Source organism: Dipodomys spectabilis, unplaced genomic scaffold (assembly GCF_019054845.1).
Source record: "Dipodomys spectabilis isolate Male_0828 unplaced genomic scaffold, ASM1905484v1 ptg000231l, whole genome shotgun sequence".
NCBI lineage: Eukaryota > Metazoa > Chordata > Mammalia > Rodentia > Heteromyidae > Dipodomys > Dipodomys spectabilis.
In genome coordinates this window covers 992,170-1,009,740 of record NW_024870908.1, presented here as the reverse complement: position 1 = coordinate 1,009,740, position 17,571 = coordinate 992,170, and the positions used below count along the sequence as shown (strand labels likewise).

At 48.8% G+C, this 17,571-nt stretch overlaps 1 protein-coding gene across 4 annotated transcripts in view; it reads left to right on the top strand.

Moving 5' to 3' along the window:
• The first annotated feature begins 3,116 nt into the window (after window positions 1-3,116).
• The window catches only part of Nde1 (nudE neurodevelopment protein 1), a 31,405-nt gene continuing 16,950 nt past the window's right edge, over window positions 3,117-17,571 (top strand). For all 4 annotated transcript variants that reach the window (XM_042698196.1, XM_042698195.1, XM_042698194.1 and 1 more), the window contains exons 1-5: window positions 3,117-3,199; window positions 5,000-5,153; window positions 9,356-9,504; window positions 15,003-15,139; window positions 16,305-16,484. In XM_042698196.1, coding sequence (XP_042554130.1) covers window positions 3,117-3,199; window positions 5,000-5,153; window positions 9,356-9,504; window positions 15,003-15,139; window positions 16,305-16,484 — 703 coding nt within the window. The remainder of the gene's footprint in view (window positions 3,200-4,999; window positions 5,154-9,355; window positions 9,505-15,002; window positions 15,140-16,304; window positions 16,485-17,571) is intronic.

Genomic DNA, 17,571 nt, shown 5'->3' with positions numbered 1-17,571 from the left:
AGCAGAAAAGGGTACGAGACTCTTTATCTCCAGTTAAACCACCAAGAAGATGGAAGTGGAGCTGTGGCTCAAGAGGTAGAGCACCAGTGTTGAAGGAAAAGCTAAGGGATAACACCCTGGCCCTGAGTTCAAGCCCCGTACCAGCACACACAAAAATTCATGAAGGTCTAGGCTTTTGGTTCCAGTAATAGAGCAGCTGTGGCAAATACAAGGCGCTGCGTTTAAAGCTCAATAATTCCAGAAACATTCCAGGCCAAGACACCAGCAAGTACAAAAGCCCTGGGGTTGGGAGCAAGCTTGGCCTTAAGGAAGATGACGGTGTGGCTGGGTCCTGAGAGGTGGGAGATGTTTATCAACGTAGTGGTGACATTGGGCCTTATGTATGACTCTCTTCCAAATGAAGGAAACATCAGTCTACCTTGTTCCAAATTCCTCAGCACCTCACCTGACTGCAAACTGACCTCTTCCTTTGCTTCAACACGGAGGCTGTGCTCAGGAGCAAACTTGCCAGGGTCCGACCCACACAGTGCTCATGTCTACACACCTGCGTGGTCTTGGTTTGGGGACTACCCCTGACCTGACAGCGGGACGGGGGAGTGGGGAGGTGGGCCTGGTTCCGCACCGCTCCTTACCTTGGTGATTACTGTTAGCCACTGAGGCAACGGCTGGGTTAGAGCCCAGACCAATCCCAGCTCTACTCTTTACAATGTCCACAAATAAGATTCTTCTCTCCATATTCAGCAAGTGCTGCCTGTGGTGGAAAGGTAACCTTGGGCCGTGTGCCAGGACAGGGAGTCACGTCGCTCATACCCTTCAGTCTGCCCTTGTTGAAATGGTACCGTCAGTTCTAGTGTTTTCTCTCTTTCCTTCTCCCTCTCCCTGCTGTTTTTCCTTCTCTGTCTCCCTCTCCCCTCGTCTTTCTCCTTCTTCTCCCCCCTCCTCCTTTCTCCCTCTCTGTTTCGGTCTCTTTTTTTCTCTCTCGTCAGCAGCACCTTCCTCTCTTGGTTCCACTCTGAGCCGCAGTCTCTTCTGTGAAAGTAAGAACAGTGGAACGCTTCTATCTACTGTAATGGAAAGGCTTTCTCCGGATAGCTGCAAGAGGCCCGGACCTGGACACTCATTGAGTCATTCTTGTCATTGGCTCAGTATTTCATTCATTTACTCACTCACCCAAGATAGGGTCTTGCGATGTAGCCCAGGCTGGCCTTGAACCTGAGATCCATTTGGCCTTCAGCTGGAGTTGCAGGTGTGTACCACCACCTGCCTGATCCTGATCCCCACTGTCTATCCTCCCTCTCCTCTGTGGTGTAACTCTTCTTCCTGACACAGCCAGTGGCTGAATTTCCAGTCCTTATCTCACTTGCATCCCTCTCGCATCCCTGTTGCTGTGGAATGTTCCAGGAGAGCAAGCTCCTGGTTCTTATCCTTCTCACTGTTTCCCATCTCCGATGGCATTTTCCTTCTCGGCCCACCTCTCTAGTGTTGGCCTTCCTCCCGTCCCTATGCAGTGCCCATGAAAGTTCTCATGGTTCTGGCTCAAGGAAAGAAAGAAGAGACTACAGGGCCTCCCAGTCACAGGTGCCTCAGGTTTCACGTCCAAGGGGTTTCGATCCTCAGTTTTATCTAAACACGTCATGTGAAAATAGCCTAGACAAGGTGTGTGGTCTCCTAGTCCCCCTCCCCCACTCCCCCCAGAATGAGCCTGCTGGTTCTTTCCACCCCTCCCGATGGGGATTGCTGGCCCGGTGCTGGACTTCTTCCCTTCTTCTCCCATCAAATGTAATAACTGAGATCCAGGACATTTGCCTTTTGTTTTTTTTTGGGGGGGGGGGTCCGGTCGTGGGGCCTGAACTCTGGGTCTGGGCGCTGTCCCTCAGCTCTTCAGCTCAAGGCTAGCGCTCTACCACTTGAGCCACAGCACCACTTCTGGCTTTTTTCTTTCTGCTTATGTGGTGCTGAGGAATCGAACCCAGGGCCTCTGGCATGCAAGGCATGCGCTCTACCACTGAGCCACCTTCCTAGCCCCCCCTTTTTTTTTTTTTAAAGATAGAGGATCTCACTTTGTTGCCAACACACACACACACCACTATGCCTGGCCAGTTCTGCCTTCTAAATATTTTTGGAGTCCGTGGCTCCTCCTTCCATCCTCCTTCTCACTTCTAATTCAGGCCACCTCCCTTTCTTTTTTTGGGTTCCTCCAGGTTGAGCTATTTCAGCAGAGGAGCCCATCTGCCGCCCTCCTCGAAGCCCTTCATGGCTCCCGTTGCCGCTCAGTGTTTTTCTTTTCTCGTTTGTTTGTGACTAGGTCTTCCTGTGTAGCCCAGGCTGGCCTCACTCGAAGTCCTCCTGAGCCTCTGCCTCCTGAGTGCTGGGATTACGGGCATCTACCACCACACCTGGCTTACTACGAAATTTTTGAACAAGGCAGAAAAATGGCTGTGTGATTTGACTTCTCTGTTTTAATCTGCCCAGTGTCTCTACTTCTCTTCAACCTTCAGCCTCTCTCCCAAGCCTGGCTGTTTCTCCCTTTTCTCCTGTTCAGTTCTTTCTCATCCATTTGTTGCTTTCCTATTCTTGTTCATTTCTTGTTGCGCTCGTACATGAGGTTGAGTTTGGGATGTCCTATCTGGTACTGAAGGGATGCTTCTGATTTTGATTGTGGTTGTTTTTAGATGCATGCCTATATCCAGACACACTGAAGAATATGCTCTGAATATAGTATGTGCTCTTGAATGTCAACACTACTGAATGATTTACATATGATTTGCATGCATTTACATGCAATTTGCATGTGATTCCTCCCCTCCTTCCCCCAGGCCACTTAAGGAAGAAGGAGGGACCTTGGAGACATCTTGCTTGGATCCCTAGGTTCTGTTGTGGGTGTTCAATAAATACTCATGGAATGATATATACAACATATTAAGCCCTTGGATGTTAGCAGTGGCAGGCTCTCTTAATTTTCACATGTTAGCATGCTAATCCACCATGAATTTCAGGGTTATTGATTTAATTCTTCTGTTGAAAATCATCTGTCTCTCCTGGCCTGGATAATAACTTGAAAGCCTTGCCTTGTAGACACTATGTCACAGGAAGCGTGAACACGTGCCATCTCCACCATGGAGGACCCGGGAAGGACCTTCGGCTCCCAGGAGGAAGAGGCCACCTATTGGAAAGACCTGGCGATGACCTACAAGCAGAGGTCAGTCCTGCAAGTTCTGCTCTTGGCCCATTGTTGCAGGCCTACTGTGCACTGTAGGCCTATTGTGTGGGCCGCGAGGGGCACACCTGTTGTTCCTTCAGCCTGTGAGGGAAGTTGTCACGGTTCTCTGCAGATAAGCACACTGAGCTGCAGGGAAGGCAGATGACCTGCCTGGGGCCATAGCCGTGAGGAACAGAGCAGAACTTAGAACTACCTGCTGAGGCCCTTCACCATGGCGTGGTGCAGCCTCTCACCTCTGGTTCAGAAGGATCTTATCTGTCCTTTAAGCTCAGATCTGCTCAGATCTTCCTCTAGGGGAAAGAACTTTTCCTGAAAATCTGCAACTGCCTATGTCTGGGAGAGCTGGGGAGTGTGAGGGTGTGGGGTGGTTGTGTGTTGAGCAGTTTTCTTCCCAAGGAGTTTTATGATCTCCACATATCCAAAGTCATATTCTAGCCCATTTCCTTTCTCCTTGGACTCCCAATTTTCCTTCTTTAGTCTTTTGAATACTGGGATTATAGACGTGTGTTACCATAGCAGGCCCTTTCTTAGTTTCTTTTGCTGTCTGTCTCTTTTTTATGCTGGTATTGGAGCTTAAACTCGGGGCCTCATGCTCTCGCTTGGCTCTTTTTGCTCAAGACTGATGATTTACCATGAGTCATGCCTCCAGTTCCCAGCTTTCTGCTGGTTAATTGGAAATGAGTCTCACTGACTTTTCTGTCTGGGCTGGCTTTGAACTGTGATCCTCAGATCTCAGCCTCTTCAGTAGCTAGGATGACAGACGGGAGCCACTGTCAAGTTTCTATACTTTTGGTTGCACTTAGATTAGTGGAAAGTCCCTGACAATGTAGGGCTTAAAGGCAGGCCGAGGTTTGTGGTGTTCTGAGAACAGAGGATGAGGAAAGTGATAAGTTCACAGTTACTGATCGGTTGCTTTCTGGAGACAGACATGGAAGTAAGTCTGAAAGAAGCTACAAGATCTTGTAGATTTCCTACAGGTTGGTTAAAAGAGTAGGCATTAAGTGAATTGGTTAGGAAGTAGCTTTGGAGCTAGTCATTCCCAAGTTAGGTGCAAGTTCTGCTTCTGATGTCTCATGTGACCAGCAGACAAGTCACTCAGCCTGTCTAAATTATATCTTTCATGCACAAATAGTAGTAAAGATGCATCGCTCTTTACAACACCCAGTACACATTAACATACAATAAAAAATGGGCACAGGTGGCTTACACCTGTCATCCTAGCTACTCAGGAGGCTGAGATCTGAGGACCAAGGTTCAAGGCCAGTTCAGGCAGAAAAATATCTGGGACTCTTACGCCTAACCACCAAAAAGCTGAAGTGGAGCTTTGGCTCAAGTGGTGGAACACCATGTTTGGCCAATAAAGCCAAAGGACTGCATCCCCTGAATTTATGCCACAGGACTAGCAGCAAATAATTTTTTAACCTGTGTGTGTGTGAGTGTGTGTGTGTGAGTGTGTCTGTGTGTTTGTATTGTGTGTGTATGAGAGAGAGAGCGTCATGGGGCTTGAATTTGGGGCCTGGGTGCTGTCCCTGAGCTCTTTTGGTCAATGCTAGTCCTCTACCACTTTGAGCCACTTCTGGTTTTCTCGTGATTAATTCGAGATAAGAGTCTTACAGACTTTTCTATCGAGGTTGGCTCTGAACTGTGATCAGCAGATCACTGAGGCTTCTCAGATCCTCAGATCCCCTGATCTCCTGAGTAGCTAGGATTAAAGGCATAAGCCACCAGCACCCAGCAAATAAGTAAATTCTTACTGGACCTCTGGGAATTCTGCGGCAGGGCAGAGAACACGCAGGAGGAACTCCGGGAATTCCAGGAGGGAAGTAGAGAATATGAAGCTGAATTGGAGACCCAGCTGCAACAGATTGAGACCAGGAACCGAGACCTCTTGTCTGAAAACAGTCGCTTGCGGATGGAGCTGGAAGCCGTCAAGGTGAGGAGCTTGGGGCAGTGCTGGGGGGCTAGGTGAGTGGATCATCCACTTGCCCAGTGGGGCTGGCTGGGAGAAGAAGCCCTACAGGCTGAAGACATAACCCTGCCCACTCCTAGCACAGGCCTGCAGGAAGGGTGTGATCACTGCCCAAGCAAGTCCCACCTGGAGTCCTAGATCTCCAATTGAGGGGGGCCTTGCGGCTGCCCTGCACTAAGGAAGGGAAGCTCTGCAGTGTGCCTGTGTTTTGGCGAGGCTAAGAGGTCCCCAAGTACTTCTAGACAGAACTATTGAACCTGCAGAGGACCTGTTGGTCACAGGGCTGAGATAGAGGGAAGACATCCAAACCTGTGGTGCTGCCACCAGCAATGCCAGTCACCTAAGTCACGTCAGCCGAGTCAGGCACATGACAAAAATACAGAGGCCTGTGACAGATCCAGATCACACGTTCTGAGGCCACAGCTGAGCGTGTTTGTCTGGGGAGGTCTCCCTCTTGGAATTTTTTTGGAACCAACGTTAATTACTTAAGGTCCATCCCCTTTTGTCTGGCTATGGGTGCTGGCCGGTGGGAGAGAGCATGCGTGGGCATGTGTGTGCATGCGCGCACGCGCAAGCCCTTGTGTGCTTGGGAGTAGGGGTCTGGGCTGCTGCTTCCTGACGACAGGCCCGCACGCTCGGCTCCTGGCCAGGACACGAGCGTCAGAAGGGCTCCAGCAGCAGGATGGTGTGGGGTGACCTTCCTGTCGTCGCCCACCCCACCCCAAGTCGGGTGAGTCACTGGGTCCCTTGGCCGGCTTCTTTGTCTGGGGCCCCCGCCTCGCCACTCTGGCATCAGGCACCATGACATCATTTCCTGTCTCTTGGGGGGGGGTGGTTGCAGCTGAGTCTGAAAGAGGAACTTGACTTTGCTTTAAGGCTTCAAATGAAATTTTGGGCCTTTTTGTGTTTTGTGTTGTTTGAATCTGGGAAGAGTACTTGAAGAGAGAAGGCGGAGACAGAGAGGCGAGAAACAGAAAACAAGGAATGGTCAGCCCCCTTACTGACTTGCACTGAAATTGTTTAGGGCCATTTGGCATCTTTTGCGTTGTTGTTGCTGGTTTTTGTGCTAGTGCTAGGGTTTGAACTCAGGAGCTTGGTACTGATCCCTTAGCTTTTTCACAAATGTGAGTCTCAGACTTTCCTGCCCAGGCTGACTTTGAACCTTTATCCTCAGATCCTCAGCCTCCTGAGTAGCTAGGATTACAAGTGTGAGCCACCAGTGCCCAGGTCAGCATCCAGTGGCCTGGCCTGGACCTTGGCTCAGTTAACTTTGGGCTAGTTATTGGAGCCTTGATTCCCACACCTGTGAAGTAAGACAGCATTGTGCAGCAGCCAAGGGTAGCACAGATGTAACGAATGTTGGTTGATGTAGTAGGTAGCAGCCAATCACTGAGACTCATCTCGACTTGTCTCCACCCTTGGAAAGCAATAGCCAATCACTGAATTTCCTTTGGTAATTAACAACAGCTGTTCCCTTCTCTTTCTCTCCTCTCCTATCCCAAATGTTCCTTGTGATTTCCCTCTGCTGAAGTGTCTTGGATCAACTTAGGACAGTTGTCACACTAAGTACCTGATGCCCTCTTATTTTTTTTTTTTATTATTATTATTAAGTAGTTGTAAAGAAGGGTTACAATTCTGTAAGTCAGGTTATGAGGAAAATGATTCTTGGTCAGAGTCATCCTTCATTACATCCTAACCATCTGCACCTTCAAGTTACATAACTTTTTTTTTTTTTTTTTCCTGTCTTGGGGCTTGAACTCAGGGCCTGGGTACTGTCCCTGAACCTCTCTGTGCTCAAGGCTAGTGCTCTACCACTTGAGCCACAAAGCCACTTCCAGCTTTTTCTGAGTAATTTATTGGAGATAAGAGTCTCATGGACTTTCCTGTCCGAGCTGGCTTTGAACTGTGATCCTCAGATCTCAGCCTCCTAAGTAGCTAGGACTACAGGCCTGAGCCACCACTATCCAGCCATAGTTCATTTTTAAAAAAACAAAATGTACATTGAATACAATGCCCACTTTTCCTCACCCTTCCTCCAATCCTGTACACCCCCCTTTGCCCATTCCCTAAAATGCGTTTCCACTTTCCTGGCATTAATTTTGATAAACAGTGTTTAGTTGTTCAGAGTTGTGCCTTCAGATTCTTCCCCTAAGTTCATTCTCCTTTAGTCAGTTTGTTAGTGTGTAAATGCAGTGAGCCCTGTATGTGTTATCATACATACTTGTATTTTAGATCTAGCTTTCTCATATGAGACAAAATGTATCCTTAGTCTCTGAGCCTGGCTTATATCATTTGTTCTAGGTCCATCCATTTCTCTGCAAATGACATAATATTCCTTCAAATGAATGAATAAAATTCCATTGTGTATATGTACGGTATTTTCTTGAGCCACTCATCTATTAGAGGGCATCTGGGTTGTTGCCACAACTTGGCTATTGTGAAGAATGCAGCAATGGACGTGGACTAACGCAGCAAATGTCTTTACCGTATCCTGCCGAGTAATAGTCTAGGTAGATGCCCAAGAGTGGTATGGCTGGATCATAGACTTTATGTTTTGTGAGGAACCTCCAAACTGCCATCCAGAGTGATTGCACTCGTTTGCATTCCTACCAACAATGCAGTAGAGTTCCTTTTTTCCCATATCCCCGCCAGCATCCCTTGTTGTTTGTATTCCCAGTGCTGGCCATCTTACTGGGTGAGATGGAATCAGGGTTGTTTTGATTTGCATTTCCTTTATGGCCAGGGGTGTTGACCATTTCTTCCTGTGTTTGTTGACCCTTCTTCTTCTGAAAAGTCTCTTTAGCTCCTTTGCTCATTTATTGATTAGGTTATTAATCTGGGTTTCTTGAGCTCCTTGTATGTTTTGAACATAACCACTAAAGATCCCCCCCCGTCCATTGGCTGTCTTTTTAGTTTTGTAACTGTGTCCTTTGCTGTGCAGAAACTTATTAGTTTGGTGTCATCTTATTTGTCAAGTCTTGTTCCTACTTGCTGAGGCCCTGGGACTCTTCAACAAATTTCTGCCTCCGCCTGTAAGTTCTAATGTTTCTCCTGCTGCTTGTAGTTTCAAAGTTTCAAGTCTGCCGTTGAGGCCTTTGATCCATTTTGAGTTGATACCGGTGTCAGGTGACAGATCGGGATGTACTTTTAGTCCAGTACAGTGTACGTCCATTTTTCCCAGCACCAGGTACTGAAGAGGCTGCCTGTGGTCATCCTGATGTGAGGGCTCGGCAGCCACAGCTCATCACTGGCACTCAGTGGTACCAGTGTGTGAAACGGTGTGTGTCCAGTCACACACACGGCTTCAAGGCTGCGTGGAACTTTTGTTACCTGTGGACACTTTAAGTTTGTTTTTTTTTTTTAAATAAAGATTGATGGGGTTGGACACTGATGGTACATGCCTGTCATCCTAGCTACTCAGAGCTGGGATCTGAGGATCATGGTTCAAAGCCAGCCCATGGCAGACAAATCCAAGAGTCTCTTATCTGAAGTGCTATAGCTCAAGGGTTAAGCCCTAGCCTTGAGCAAAAAGAGCTCAGGGTCAGCACTCAGGCCCTGAGTTTAAGGTCCAGGACTGGCTTAAAAAAGGGGGTGGGGGGATGGGAATGTGGCTTAGTGGTCGAGTGCTTGCCTAGCATGCATGAAGCCTCAGCACCACATACACAGAAAAAGCTGGAAGTGGCACTGTGGCTCAAGCGGTAGAGTGCTAGCCTTGAGCAAAAGCAGCTGAGGGACACTGCCAGGCCCTGCGTTCAAGTCCCAGGACTGGCCAAAAAAAAAGCTGGTGGCAGCAGGGAGCAGTTTTGGAATGGGACAGGGGCACAGGTATGGGAACCAGGAGGCAGGAAGCACTCAGGACGTGGTTGAGACAGCTGGTAAGGACAGGACGGCTACCTGCCACGTCCTTCCCCTCCCTCCCCCCAACGCAGCTGTGTGGGGAGATAGTCTGAGCATCAGGGGAGACTGGATGAGGAGGTCTGGCCCTGCCTCATGGATGACGGCCAGGAGGTGCCCCTAAAGGCCATCAAACGAGGGGAAGGACCCCTTAAGAAGTCAGGGTGCTTGTGTGGGGAGAGCAGGGAGCGCAGGCCCCCCAGGAGACCAGCAGGGAAGAGACGGAGCCTGAGCTTGTCTCCGACACAGTGTGGGTGGATCTTGTCCTTCAGGAGAAGCTGGAGCTGCAGCACTCGGAAGGCTACCGGCAGATCTCAGCCCTGGAGGACGACCTGGCGCAGACGAAGGCGATCAAAGATCAGCTGCAGAAGTACATCCGGGAGCTGGAGCAAGCCAACGATGACCTGGAGAGAGCCAAGCGGTGAGCAGGGCGGGGGAGGTGGGCTGCCAGGCCCGTGTGCATCAATAGAGCTCAGTGGACAGTGGGCAGTAAAACAGATTTTGTCAAGAGCGGTTCCAGGTCCAGGCCGTGAGAGAACGCATAGGATATATTAATTTGGCCACTGGTAGGAGATTGTCAGGCAAGGCAAGAACATTCCAGAAAGAGCCACCAGCCTGTGCTCAGGAAGGAGGCATTTTCAAAAAGAATACTTAGTAGCTGTGGGGAGAGGGGTGGTAATAGTTTTTGAACTCATGCTTGCTAGGCAAGTGCTCTACCATTTAAGCCAAACCCTTAACCCATTTTGCTTTAGTTATTTTTCAGATAGGCTCTCACATTCTGCTGGGGCCTGGACCACAGTCCTTCTATGCGCCTGGTCTGCACACTTCCCAAATAGCAGGGATGACAGGCGTGTGACACTGTACCCAGCTTTTTGTTAGTAAAGCTTGGGGGCAGGGTTTCCTCTTGAAGTTTTGGCTTAGCTGGCCTTGAACTTGAGTCCTCCTATCTCTTGCTTCCTGAGTAGCTAGGATTACAGACACGAAACACTGTGTCTGGCTAAAGAACAGGATTTCTCAAACTGCTGCTCTGTGGTTTGGCAAGATAACTGCATTCATAGTGATGATTCTGACTAGAGGCGCTTCTTTGTGTGTGTCTGCTAGTATAGGGCTTGAACTCAAGGCCTCACATTCTCACTTGGCTTTTCTGCTCAAGCTTGGTACTTTACAGACTTGAGCTGCAGCTCAAGTTAATTGGAAATAAGAGTCTCACAGACGTTCCTTCCTCGGGCTGATTCTCAGATCTCAACCTCCTGAGTAGTTAGGATTATAAGGCGTGAGTCACTGCACCAGGCTGTAGACACTTTAAAAAAAACACCAAAAAACTTAAAATTCCTGTGTCCATAAATACGTATCATTTAAGGAAACAACATTTCTAGCTGAATGACTTAATGTTAAGATGCACACAGCTACAGTGTGCTGTTCTCTTGGCTTTGACAAAGGGACATATTGACACAGCTCAGGCCCAAACCAGGGACATTCCCTTTGCCTTCAGAGTGGTTTGTTGTTGTTTTTTCTGTTTTGTTTTTTGTTTCTTTTTTTTTTTTTTTTAGCAGTTGTTTTGAGGATGACACAGCTGTTTGTATTTCCTTCACTTAGCTGATCACTTCCTACAAAGTTTAGGATCACTTCCTACAAAGTATCACTTCCTACAAAGTGTAACATCTTTGCAACAGCTTTCACTAGCTAGCTCGATACTGTGCTGGAATGCAGGTATCTGTGCATCCAGCACATACATAAGAAAAATGGACTCCCAGCTACCAGGATAGAGTTTTTGTTTTAAAAAGGCAAACGTTGCCGGGTGCCTGTGGCTCACACCTGGAATCCTTGCTACTCAGGAAGCTGGGGATCTGGGTTCGAAGCCATCCATCCCAGGCAGACAAATCCACTAGCCTTAATCTCCAGCTAACCACCAAAAAGCTAGAAGTAGAGCTGTGGCTCAAGTGGAAGAGCGCCATCCTTGAGGGAAAAAAACTCAGGGACATTGCCCAGGCCCTGAGTTCAGTCTCCTAGTTCTCTCTCTCTCTCTCTCTCTCTCTCTCTCTCTCTCTCTCTCTCTCTCTCTCTCTCTCTCTCTCTCTCTCTCTCTCTCTCTCTCCCCCCCCCCCCAAAATGCAAATTCAGGCACATAAAACTAGCCACCCTCCCTCCCCAGGCATACTGCTTGACATCTGCCACTTTCAAGTGACAGTAGATCTTGGGCATTGTTCTGCCTGAGGACACAGCAATCCTTGTTCTTTGTTTTCCTTTTGTTTTGACATGTCTCTTTGTCTTCTGTTGGACAGTTGGTGATGTGCAGTACAATAATTATTTGTTAATCCACTACTCTGTGATGGGTTTTGTTGCTCTGCCATTTGAGCCATGGCTCCACCCTGCCTCTTTTGCTGGCTGTTTTGGAACTGGAGTCTTCCTGGCTTTTCCGTCTGGGATGACTTTGAACAGTAGTGATCATCTAGACCTTACCCTCTAGAGTAGCTGAGGTGACAAGGATGAGCCTCTGTGCCTGGCCAGATTTTTTGGTGGTGGTGGTAGTGGTTGTGGGGCTGAACTCTGGGCCTGGGCACTGTCCCTCAGCTCTTCAGCTCAAGGCGAGCGCCCTACCGCTTGAGCCACTTTTTCTGCTCGTGTGGTGCTGAAGAATTGAACCCAGAGCCTCATGCATGCTAGGCAAGCACTCTACCACTGAGCCACCTTCCCAGCCCTGGCTGGAGTTTTCATCACAGCACTTCATACTTTCCCACCAGTGCCGCGGACCGGCTCTGTCGGGACGACGGAGGACACCTAGTGGAGGAACTGGAACAGGTGGGGAGATGGCAAAGAGACAACTCACACTCAAGAGGAGTGGATGCTGAGTGCGATTTAATGCCGAGGATAACAAGCTTTTATAGCAAGAGTCTCCATGAGAAAGGGCAAAAGGTTACACAATCTTGCTGCAGGGCTTCGTTCTTGGGTGGTCACCAGCTGGTCGCCTGATCTTGTTTTTTGGATGATGAGCTATGACGATAGGTACTTGTTTTCAGCTTTACTTCTATTTTTAAGAAATACAATGGGTTTCGATGTTTATCACCAATTAACCATTAACCAGAGCATATGGCAAGGTGCTGAACAGAAAGGCATGAACTCTAGTACTTCATAGTTACTTTTGTTTAGTTTTGTACTTTATACGTTTTAAATCTTTTCTAAGCAATTGTGCTTAGAGGGTTCCCAATTTGTGGCCAAAAATCATGATATTCAGTATACTTAGTTAAATCTGGCCATATATCAAATTTAAGCTCATAGTGTCTTTTTTGTAACCCTTTCACATAATCGTTTACTCTTCTCCATAAGGCCTTAACTGTCTCATAAGATCTTTCTTGTTCCTTCTTTAATAGTAAGCACCAAGGAGGCCTAGATCTAGCAAGTCTCTCAGTAAATGGAAGAGAGTAATGGGAAATTCTTCTAAGTAGTTTACCCAACGGTTGCCATCCTTATTATACACACCTGTAACAGGCAATGGATCTGGTGGAAGTCTCTGGGGTCCTCTAGATAATGGAGGATCCCACCATTTTCCCCTGATAAGCCATTGCCACCTTCCATCTACCAACCTTTTAGGAATCTTATTTAGCTTTTGGTCTAAATATCCTTCTACATCTTTTTTATCTACAGGATATCTATATGAATCTATTGTATATGCTTTAGGATTAAAGGGAAGTCTCCAATAGCCATACACTCTTTCTGCTCTAGCCGTGCCTACAGCTTCTTGTAAATCCTTACAGACAATTCCTTCTGCTGAAGTGACGTCATGAAACCCCCAATACTTTCATATTTACTTATGACTTGTCTACTAGCCTCCACAAGAGGGGCTTTCAGGGTAGCACTTAACTCTGGTGAGTTAGTCATATTCTTAAGACACTCATCAGATGTTGGAGTCCTCAACACTTTTAAGAAAGAGCTTTGAATAAGGGAACGTTGAGCATGAGTAAGTACAATGAGCAGCAGGAACAGTAAGAGATTAATAGGCACTCCTATACAGTGAAGAAAAGAAAAACAGGAACAGAAACACATCTTTCCCAGGGGCTTGCCAGCCTTTCCAGGAGGTAGGCCTCTTTGAAGCCCCATTCTCTGAGGTAGACTTCGGTGAAGTCCCATTCTCAGAGATAGGCTTCTGTGAAGCCCCATTCTCAGGTCTGAAAGCAGGTTTCCCATGCTAAGCAGACTCCACCGGAGTAGACGTGGCACACCAAAGTGCCAGGAGAATGTCTGTGTGAAGACAACACTTCAGCCAGACAGTGGCTGGATGTTAGAAACTTTTTTTTGACTGTTTGGTGCCAGTACTAGGACTTGAACTCAGAGTCTAAGTGCTGTCCTTCAGCCTTTCACTCTACCACTTGAGCCCCAACTCTTACTTCCAGCTTCTTTTGTGGTGGTTAGAGATAAGAGTGTCACAGAATTTCCCGCCAAGGCTGGCTTTAAACCCTACCTTGTCCTCAGATTACAGGCATGAGCCACCAGCTCCCAGCAAATGCTTTTTTTTGTTTGTTTTTGGCACTGGGGTTTGAACTCAAGGCTCTGTGCCTTCTAAGCAGGTGATCTACCTCTTGAGCCATACCTTCAGCCCTGGGAACTTTTTAAACTTTAACAGTTAACTCACCAAGAGGTACAAGCTGGTTTTTTTCTGAGTGATTAAATGCAGGCTGCTGATTTCTAGTCAGCACTGAGTGTGCAGGGTGATGCCTGGGTGCACACACACCACGCCATGCACCTCCTGAGCACTCACCCACACACACACACACACACCACACCATGCACCTCCTGAGCACTGACACACACACACATACACCACACCATGCACCTCCTGAGCACACACACACACACACACACACACACCACACCATGCACCTCCTGAGCACTGACTCACACACACACACCACACCATGCACCTCCTGAGCACTCACACAACACACACCACACCACACCATGCACCTCCTGAGCACTCACACACACACCACACCACACCACACCATGCACCTCCTGAGCACTGACACACACACACATACACCACACCATGCACCTCCTGAGCACTGACTCTCACACACACACACCACCCCACACCATGCACCTCCTGAGCACTCACACACACACACACACACACACCCCACACCATGCACCTCCTGAGCACTGACACACACACACATACACCACACCATGCACCTCCTGAGCACTGACTCACACACACACACCACCCCATACCATGCACCTCCTGAGCACTCACACACACACACACACACACACACCACACCATGCACCTCCTGAGCACTGACACACACACACATACACCACACCATGCACCTCCTGAGCACTGACTCACACACACACACCACCCCATACCATGCACCTCCTGAGCACTCACACACACACACACACACACACACACACACACACACACCATGCACCTCCTGAGCACTGACACACAGACACACACCACACCATGCACCTCCTGAGCACTGACACACACACACACACACACCACACCATGCACCTCCTGAGCACTCACACACACACACACCACCCCACACCATGCACCTCCTGAGCACTGACACACACACACATACACCACACCATGCACCTCCTGAGCACTGACTCTCACACACACACACCACCCCACACCATGCACCTCCTGAGCACTCACACACACACACACACACACCACACCATGCACCTCCTGAACACTGACTTTCACACACACACACACACACACACACCACACCATGCACCTCCTGAACACTGACTCTCACACACACACACACACCGTGAACCTCCTGAGCACTGACAGGTCCCTCTGGGCAGGTAAAGAGACCCCCCAGAAGGCCAAGAGACTTGGGCCCTGGCAACCGACACAATACGCCATTGTTCTTTGGGTAACTTGGCCTTTCTCTCACCCAGAGCCACGATCATGTCTCTTGAAGACTTTGAACAACGCCTGAATCAAGCCATTGAAAGAAATGCCTTCTTGGAGAGTGAACTTGACGAGAAGGAGAATCTTCTAGAATCTGTCCAGAGACTGAAGGATGAAGCCAGAGGTCAGGGATCTTGGCCTGTTCTATATCTTCATCAGTGTGGCCCCCTTTCCCCCCTTTCTGCCAACATCAGGTACTATGGCCCCGGCGCCTGCCCAGCCCCTGTCATCTTCAGCATTTACAGACAAAGCTATAGGATGAAAAAGTTTTGGGGTTCTGAGATGACGCCCTTGTTTGGGGAGTTTCCCCTCTGGGAAGAAATCCTTTCAAGAAAGACGCTACCCATACATGAGTCACACATCAAGAGAGCTTGATGCTCAACTTGTGGGGAGGAAAGTCTGTTGGCTGACTTGCCAGCCCATTTTTTGTGACTTGTTATAATTAAAAACAAAGGCTTGGAGGGCTGGGAAGGTGGCTCAGTGGTAGAGCGCTTGCCTTGCATGCATGAGGCCCTGGGTTCGATTCCTCAGCACCACAGAAGCAAAAAGAAAAAAGCCGGAAGTGGTGCTGTGGCTCAAGTGGTAGAGCGCTAGTCTTGAGCTGAAGAGCTGAGGGACAGCGCCCAGGCCCAGAGTTCAGGCCCCACCACCGGACCAAAAAAAAACAAAAAACAAAGGCTTGAACTTAGGGCCTCAAGCATGCTCGGATTGCCCGCTAGTGGCTGCTACTCTACCACCTGAGCCATACCTCTAGTTCAGCGTTGTTAATTAATTGGAGGTAGACTCTCCCAGACTTTTCTGCCCTAGCTGGATGGAAATCACCTTCTAGAGCTCAGCCTCCTGAGTATCTAGGATTACAGGTATGAGCCACTGGCACCCCATCTATTTTGATAAAACCTTTTAACTTTTTTTTTTGGGGGGGGTCCGGTCGTGGGGCCTGAACTCTGGGCCTGGGCGCTGTCCCTCAGCTCTTCAGCTGAAGGCTAGCGCTCTACCACTTGAGCCACAGCGCCACTTCCGGCTTTTTTCTTTTTGCTTATGTGGTGCTGAGGAATCGAACCCAGGGCCTCATGCATGCAAGGCAAGCGCTCTACCACTGAGCCACCTTCCCAGCCTCCAACTTTTTTTTTAACTCAAAAATCCTTTAGTTTTTGCACACCTGCCAGGCAAAGCTGAGTGGGTTTCCTTCCCCTGAGGATTTTTCTCTATCTGCAGTGTTTCATCTGGCCTGCGTAGCTCTCCCCATCCCAAAAACAGGGACTGACTTTCTGGCTCCTTTTCCCACGCAGATTTGCGACAGGAACTGGCTGTACAGCAGAAGCAAGAGAAGCCACGGACACCCATGGCCGGTGTGGCGGAGACGGAAAGGACCGACACAGCAGTGCAGGCCACGGGCTCTGTGCCCTCCACTCCCGTGGCCCAGCGAGGCCCTGCCTCTTGTTTAAACACGCCGGGGACGTTCAGAAGGGGTAGGGATCCTCTCTGCTTTACAGAGCTTTCCACAGGGAGGACCTGGGCTGCGTTCTGGCTGGGGGGAAGAGGGGGGAAGGGATGACTTGGGCTGGGTTCTGCAGCAGGAAACAATCTGAAGGGCCAGTGCAGAATGAAAAGTGAGAGGAGGGTCCTGGGGGCGAGGGCAGAGGGAGCGGTGGAGTCTGCAGTAAAGAACGCAAATGCCCATAGAGGGGGATGCTGCCGCAAGGAACGCTGGAACGCTGGCATGCCGGTCCAGCAAGGCAGACCTGTCCATTCACTGAAAGCCAGCTCTGGTAGTTTATTCCTGTGGTCCCAGCTCCTCAGGCAGAGATGGGAAGATTGTGGCCTGAAGGTCCTCAGGAAAAAGCAGGAAACCATATCTAACAAAAGCCATATCTTAAAAAAACAAAAACAAAACAAAACTGGGTACTGGTGGCTCACGCCTGTTACCCTAGCTACTCACGAGGCTGAGATCTGAGGATTACGGGTTAAAGCCAGGCAGGAAAGGCCATGATACTCTTATCTCCAATGAACCACCAGAAAACTGGAAGTGGCGCTGTGGCTCAAGAGGTAGAGCGCTTGCTTTGCTGAGGGACAGAGCCCAGGCCTAGTTTAAGCCCTATGACTGGAAATAAACAAATAAATAAAGCTAGCTAAGCATCACTGGCTCATGCCTGTAATCCTAGCTGCCCAGAAGGCTTGAGATCTGAGGCTTGAAGTTCAAAGCCAGCCTGGCCAAGAAAGCTTGTGAGACTTATCTATAGTTAATAGGGAAAAAAAAACAGGAGAGCTGTGGCTCAAGTGGTAGAGCACTGGTCTTGAGCACAAAAGCTTAGGGACTGTGCCCAGGCCCTGAGTTCAAGCCCGAGGACTGGCACAAATAGCTAAAGCATCAAAGGACTAGGGACGCACCTCAAGTAGTAGACTGCTTGCTGAGGCCCTGAGTTCAATCCCTGCTACAACCAAAACCAAGCCATAAAGATGATATTGTACCATTTGTAAAGAAACAGAAAGATTTGGAAAAGTAAGCCATGCCCAGACAGACAAAGTTTGCATAAAATTCTCCTTGTAAAATTGTAA